The sequence below is a fragment of the Mesocricetus auratus genome, unplaced genomic scaffold (genome assembly GCF_017639785.1).
Source record: "Mesocricetus auratus isolate SY011 unplaced genomic scaffold, BCM_Maur_2.0 Super-Scaffold_100028, whole genome shotgun sequence".
Lineage (NCBI taxonomy): Eukaryota > Metazoa > Chordata > Mammalia > Rodentia > Cricetidae > Mesocricetus > Mesocricetus auratus.
The window spans coordinates 5,145,859-5,153,235 of NW_024429209.1; the positions used below are offsets into that span (position 1 = coordinate 5,145,859).

At 49.2% G+C, this 7,377-nt stretch overlaps 1 protein-coding gene across 4 annotated transcripts in view; it reads left to right on the forward strand.

The window, feature by feature from the left end:
• The window catches only part of Ppp1r16b (protein phosphatase 1 regulatory subunit 16B), a 92,556-nt gene extending 86,819 nt beyond the window's left edge, over positions 1–5,737 (forward strand). For 3 of the 4 annotated variants that reach the window (XM_040733135.1, XM_040733137.1, XM_040733136.1), the window contains exon 11: positions 1,007–5,737. In XM_040733135.1, the coding sequence (XP_040589069.1) occupies positions 1,007–1,516 (510 nt within the window). In that variant the 3' untranslated portion in view covers positions 1,517–5,737. The remainder of the gene's footprint in view (positions 1–1,006) is intronic. The other variant, XM_040733138.1, reaches the window with a different exon arrangement.
• Positions 5,738–7,377: the final 1,640 nt, after the last annotated feature.

A 7,377-nucleotide genomic window follows, 5' to 3' on the forward strand; every position in this document is an offset into this window, starting at 1 on the left:
TCAAACATTTTGGGGTCTCCAAGGCAATCCAGATTTCCCCTTCACAGCTTCACGCAATGGCCTCTCTAGGTCTCTTTTCAGGAACACCCCTGACATACTTGGCCTCAGAGGCAAATTCCATAGCCCCTTTCTTTTATCCTTACCTCCAGAACCGCGTGGCTGAAGCTGCCAAGGTCTGCTGCTTATTGTGGCTGGAACATGGCCCCCTCGTTCAGTTACATCTTCACCAACTTTCTGTTTTTGATGGATTCCTTCACTGCATAAGCTTGGCTATTCTGGAACTTGCTCGTATGCCAAGCTGACTTCAAACTCAGAGATCTGCCAGCCTCTGCCATCCTAGTACTGGGGTTAAGGTGTGTACCACCACACCTGGATCTAAGCTTTTCTTTCATTCCTTTTCACAAGTTGGAAACTTAGATGGGTGGGATCTTGCCCTGAGGTCACCACTTCCTTTATTCTATTTCTTAATCTGTTCTCTCCTTGAACACAGGATTTAGCTCCATTCTACTTCCCGGTGCATCTTTTCTCCTCAGATTTTATATTTTGTAGTTTACCTTGCTCAGCTTACTCCTTTTCATCATAAATGTTCATTAGAGTTACCACTAAAAGCCACACACCAGAGTCTATATTAGCCTCTGCGTACAATTAATCCTCTGCTAATAGAATTAATCCAAAACTTTTCACTTTCGCCTCAGGCAGACTTTTCAGACAAGGGCAAAAGGCAGCCGCATTCTTCACCAAAATATCACAAAACAACCTCTAGGCAACATACTAAAATTCTTGTCCTCTGAAACCTCTTGAGCCAGCCCCCGACAGCTCAAATCATTCTCAACGCCCTGGGGTTGGGGTGGGCTTTGGTCTTCCCTACCAGAACACGGGCCCAGATGCCCCAAAGCTGCATGGAGGTGGAGAAACGGATAGAGGATAGGTCTCTTAGCGGAGATGCAGGTGACTGGTGGGTGCAGATACTCTAGGGTGGTACTGATGCTGTTCTCCCTCCCTCCAGAACCCCAGGCTGGAGAAGCCAGTGTTGCTCTCAGAATTCTCTACCAAGATCTCTCGGGGAGAACTGGATGGGCCTGTGGAGAATGGCCTCCGGGCTCCTGTCAGCACCTACCAGTATGCACTGGCCAACGGGGACATATGGAAGATGCACGAGATGCCTGATTACAGCATGGCCTATGGCAACCCCAGTGTGGCTGATGTCCCCCCACCCTGGAGTGGCTTCAAGGAGCAGAGCCCCCAAACGCTCCTGGAGCTGAAGAGGCAGCGGGCTGCAGCCAAGCTGCTCAGCCACCCTTTCTTAAGCACCCACCTGGGCAGCAGTGTGGCCAGGTCAGGAGAGAGCAGCAGCGAAGGCAAGGCCCCCTTGATTGGAGGCAGAACTTCCCCCTACAGCAGCAACGGGACCTCCGTGTATTACACGGTCACCAGCGGAGACCCCCCGCTCTTGAAGTTCAAGGCCCCCATGGAGGAGATGGAGGAGAAAGTCCATGGCTGCTGCCGGATCTCCTAGTGTCTGTGAGCTGGAGGAGACAGCCGCCTCGGAGAGGGGCCCCTGGACTCCAAGCCGCCCTGGCTGGGGAGGTGTCAGAGGGCATCCAGGGAGAGGGGGGGCTGCTTTGCAGAGGAATGCTGACCTTACCTCATGCCCAGCTGCCCATAGCATCCCTATTCCCCTCATGCTGCTTTCTTGCCTCAATGCCTGCATCTGAAGCATAGCAGCCCCAACTCACTCCGCAGTCTGATTCAGAAAGGGTAGGCTTGGGAATGTCAGTTCCGTACTTTGTAAAGGCTTCTTGGGACCAGGACTAACACTCACTTCCCTACACACACACACACACACACACACACACACACACACGCACACTCACTTACTTCAGTGTGTGGGAATGTTATACCTGAGCTCTTGGTGAGGCTGAGAACTTATAGATTATTCCTGAAAGAATGAATCCAAGACAGTTTTGGCATTCCAATTGGCTTCCACGGGGGACAGACCTGCTCAGCTGAGACCCACAGTTCTGTTTAGAGTCCTACCAGCCTGGGACACCATCCACACCTAGCAGGGACAGGAAGTCCTCTGTGTTCATGGGAGCCAGGAATCCATATGGATCAGATCAGTGGGTCCAGGCCTGCTCCCAACTGCCTCTCACACGTGTCAATAGGCAGCTGTGTGACTGTCCAAGGGTCTAGCCTGAAAACCAGGCCATCCACTCTCAGAAGAAACTAAATCTTGTGTTGGTCTTCTATGGGAGCACAGGAGCTGGGTAGGGTGCTGCACATCACATTGTTATTTTCCAAACTGCATTTGGGTAAAGCATTCTCTGCAGCTGTAAAGTTCCAGGTGGGAGGTAACTGAATTTGCTGTCTCCCAAGATAGCACCACGATTGGGATTTATTGTCTGGTGTTTGAAAAATGAATTTCACCAGGAGCTTCTGTGGGGAGTCTCCCAGGGAAAGAGTGAGTGCATTGCTTGCTGAAGATACCCTGGTTAACACTGTTGTAACACAACACCCTAGCTTTTGTGGTTTCCAGGCTGTTTTGGTCCAGCCCATCTCAGCCAGCCCTTCTCGGTCTAAGCCGCCACAGCGAGCAGTTGAAGCTGGCCTGCACACCACCCTCCCACCTTACTCAGTCGAGCGTGCAGAGTGAATGAATGCTCAGGCCCATGCCCTTCCAAGCTTTGCCTTTTCTGCAACGCTATGTAAGACGTGTTTGCCAGGGATCACTTGTTGGCTCCTGCCAGGAGGTCTCAACATTCCTAGCCTGCTTCAGAGTGAGATGGCCATGAGCACCATCTCGTGCGGCGGCATTCAGGAGAGGGGTGGTGTGACTGGAGCTGGCTCTCAGCTGTACAGCTTTGCTGCCCTAGTCTTCCTGCCGCTGGGGAAGGAAGCCCATACCACTTCACCATCACATTCTCCCACAAACCCGTAGAAATCGTGCAGCAGAGCTTTGGCCCGACACACTGGCTCCACCAAAATCTTCTGGTGTAACTAGCAAGCTACAAGTTCGTTCCTTGCTCTGTGCTCCTTTTATTTGTCCTTAAACTACCTCCTTATAGCCCCGAGAGGGTCCCTAAGTCTCGATTCGGATGTAAGGGACAGATACCCATATTGTCATGGTCCCTTGTGCCACAACCTTAGTAGTGAGGCTTGCCAGTAGCTGGTCTCTGTCCCCACTGTGGCCTTGGGACTTCAATAGACTAGATATTAATCAGGGCCTGCCTAGGTGGGGGTGTTGCTTTGTCAGGATCAGGAATGTGGACCAGAGAGTGCCCTGGAGGACACTGGATGCAGAAGAAGGTGCACAATACTAGGTCACCCCCACCCCGACTCCAGGACAAATGCAGTCTGGCATGGTGGGGCAGCACAGCAGACCAAGTCAGTTTCTTGAATCCCTGGGGCCTTAGCTAGGTTCTGCAGTCCATGGCTGAAAGGGGGATGGGCAAAACACACACCTGTGGCTTTAAACCAGTATTTGGCTCTGACGGACACTGAAATGCCTCTGGAGCTGACTTTAGCCACAGGGTGGGCAGTGCCCAGGCAACCAGCCACATACTCTTAGGAGTCAGCTGCCCAGGGTTTCCCAGGTCTTTGCTCAGGGGCCAGAGAGTGAAGGCATTTGTTGCCCTCTCTGAGCCATTCAGGCCATTCCTCCTCCACCCCCAGCACTTCTTTCTGCCTCCTAGGCCATTCCTGTCTACCTGAGGGATGGGAAACTTAGCTGTCTCTTCCATGGGAGCTAGCCTCAAACAGTGTGGACTCATGGGCCTTTGTTCATGTTTTCCACCAGGGATAAACACATGTTCCCGGTTTGGGCTCCAAGTCCTCAGGGCACTTTCCCTGTGACTCTTTGGAGCCACAATGAGGTATAAGCTCCAGTGCATGAGCCAGGGCCACCTACTCATTCACCCATGTAACCTATTGAGGTGCTGAGACACACCAGACATGGTGGTAGTGTCTGCAGATAATGGACCAGCCAGGTAGTGAGGACTTTGGTGTAGGCATCCCCAGACTCATCCATTATTCTGATCAGAGTTCCTGCAGTGAACCTATGCTTTGCAGCTCCTGCAGTTCTTAATGTGAACCTTTTAGCCGGGGTGCAGCTTGATGAACACACTGAGATAACATCTGCCACTAAGTGCAGATACTAGATCTTGGGTCCCAGGCAGACACCACACCAGTCCATCTAGAGCCTTCAGAGGTAGCCTTCAGGCCAGCATCCTTGGAGAACAATATAACAGCAGGCTGAGGTCAGTGTCTGAAAGAATTAGAAGTCTGCAAATTGCTGTCAAATGCATCCCTAGCATTTATAGTTATCTCTCACAAATTTTTGCTCATGAATTATACATTCTTCTCTCTTAACCCACCGATGGGTATTGGAAGTGAGAACAACTACTCCTCTACATAGCAAACCTTTCTTTGTATGTCAGCCTCTCTCCCTGGAAGGTGTGGATTCAGGGGATAGTGGAAGCTTAGCAAGGTTGACCAGATGTCCCACTTCTACCAGGAACCTGTGTTTTGGTAGCCATTCTTGGCAAACTGAAGACATCTATTTTCAAACCAGGTGCCCTGTAATCCCCTGTGAGCCATGCTCCTTGCACCCACCTTATGCTCTATAAACAACTAGAAATTGGTAGCTATCACCAGATTGTGAATTTCTGGCCAGTAGCTCAGGGAATTTGAATGAATTGTAAGCCAGGTCCACTGAAGACTTTGGGGATATAATTCTTTATCAAATATTCAGCATTAATGAAGCTTCTCTGCACTGTTTGATGAACTTTTAGATGCTTGGAAAGGTTGCAAGAGTGTGGCACCCAGACGGACATAGTGACACACACCTTTAATCCCAGCGCTAGGGAGGCAAAAGCAGGAAGTGTATTTCTGAGTTCAAGGCCAGCCTGGTCTGTACAGTGAGTTCCAGGCCAGTCAGGGCTATACAGAGAAACCCTGTCTCAAAAAAACAAATAAATAAAAACAAAATATGGTCCTCTAGTTGGCCTAGCACAGTCTAGCTTTGCAACAGTGTGAGACTTTTGCTTCTTAGTGTCTGATACTCTTTGGTCCTGAGCTTTCTCTCCTACCTGCTCTCCCAAAGCAGGGTACCAGGATGCTTTCCAGAGGGGTCATCCTTATGTGATACCAGGACTGTGTAAAAGCTCATTATTTGTATCTGGTGATAGCCTCCTCTTCCCAGGGCACAGAAAAGCCAAGGGTTACATGCCAGGGGACAACTCCACTGAAGTGACCCACCACATTCCTAGAAAGCCCTTAGGCATCTCCTCCGCAGGAGTCCCTTATTGTTCAAAGGGCCTGCTTCTTGTGTGGACACTTTGAAGTGCCACTGTGCGGGGCCTGGCTCTGCACACCCAGGAAAAGTCTGCAGACCCCAGCCCTCCGCAATAACTCACCAGACCAGAAGCCACTGATGTACAGAGAACACTTATGGAAAAAAATGTATTTTATGTGAAAAAAGTTAAAACTCTGTATACTGTATCAGCAGCTTTGTGTAAAAATGGCAATCAAAAGAGTCTAATATATTTAAAACTTTTTTTAAAAAAAATTCTCATGGATCTTTGATATTGTATTGAAGTAGCTCCATGCCTCCAAGATGGGGTCTGACCACATCCCCAAGGAGCCCGTGCCCCTGGAGTTACTTCCAGCTGCCAAGGCCTGTGACGGAATTCGCTGTTATGGATTTTTAATTAAGATTATTAAATTCCTTTTAATAACACCTGTTGGTTTGACTATGGTTATTGCTGTGCGCTCACCTGCATAGGGTGACTTGAGTTCTACAAGAGACAGTGACTGGAGGGGGGACTCCCAGACCTGCCTACACACAGAAGGCTCTCCCAGGAGGTCCCCAGAACAAGAAGAACTTTGGGGATTCACAGGTGGACCTGAAGGGGTTTCTTGGTTGGTAGATGGTGAAAACTTATGAATTCCAGGTGGTTAGCACTGGACTTTATTCTGTGAAACATTCCCTTTGAAATTACATGATGCCCTGCAGTTTGATTGGTGATACCAAGGTGCCCCTTCCTCTGTTCCCTACTCAGGACACACACTGACTTGTCCAGGGTTTTCCCATGCTCCATCCTGGGCTTTCTCATACAACAGGACCAGGAAACAGAGGCTAAGGCACAGTGTGTGGTTATATGGCCCCAGGCCATGACCCCTATCCTTATTACATGCAAGAGCTGATGTCTTGAAGGTTGCCGTCCTGTAACCTTCTGGATACTGGATGCCAGAGTGGGGACACACTGAAGGCCCCACCCTTGGGTTTAAAAGACTTCCCTGAGTAGGTTGTAGCTAGGAAAGGGTGAAGACAGGTATCCTAATACCAGCGTTCATCTCTTTTAAATTTATTTGGTGGAGGTAGTGGATTAAAAAGGCTACAAGGTGAGTTTGAGGTCAGTCTAGGCTACATGAAACCTTGTCTCAAAAGACAACGATCACATTTTACAGCGCTTTGTAGTGGCTCTAATGTTTCCTTATTTGCAGAGTTGTCTGCTGGATTTGGCACAGTGGAACTTGTGGTGACCCCAGTTAGAGGTTTTGGTACAGGAGTTGTGACACGAACTTGCTTAGAGTTGAGGGAAAAAAGTGGGAAACCTGAAGATGTCAACTACAGTCCACTTATCTGACACTCTAGGCTGCAGAGGTCAAGGTGTGTACAGCCAAGAAATGGTTATTTTAAGATGAGGGACTGGAGAGATGGCTCAGTGGCTAAGAGTATGTATTGCTTTTGCAGAGGACCCAAGTTGCGTTCCCAACATCCATGTTGTGTGACTTGCAAGCACTTGAAACACCAGCTCTGGAGCCAGACATTGGTGGTGCTCGCCTTTAATCCCAGCACTCGGGAGGCAGAGGCAGGCAGATCTCTGTGAGTTCGAGACCAGCCTGGTATACAGAGCAAGTTCCCGGACAGCCTCCAAAACAATACAGAGAAACACTGTCTCGAAAAAACAAACAAGAAACCAAAAACAAAACAAAACAAAAAAAAAAAAAGGAAACTCCAGCTCTGGGGGGACTTGACACCCCTGACCTCAGGGGTACCTGTACTCACATGTACATACCTCCCTGCCCCCATATATACTTACAAATATATTTTCTAAAAAGATGAGCAATGTTGAGGAAATGGAGATCTACAGAGTGGTGGTAGGAGGACCGGAAGCTATTGCCTGGGCAGAAGGGTTGGTCAGGCTCTGGTACCACCCACCCGTGCAAATGGACGACAGACATGGTGATCACCCCTGGATGTTCTTTTATGACTGTTTATGTCCTGTAAATGTATTTTCTCAGTGAAATAGGAGAGAAAGGACACAGGAAAAGGTATCATGAAGGACAGAAATGAAGGCCAACAGGCATTTCCTC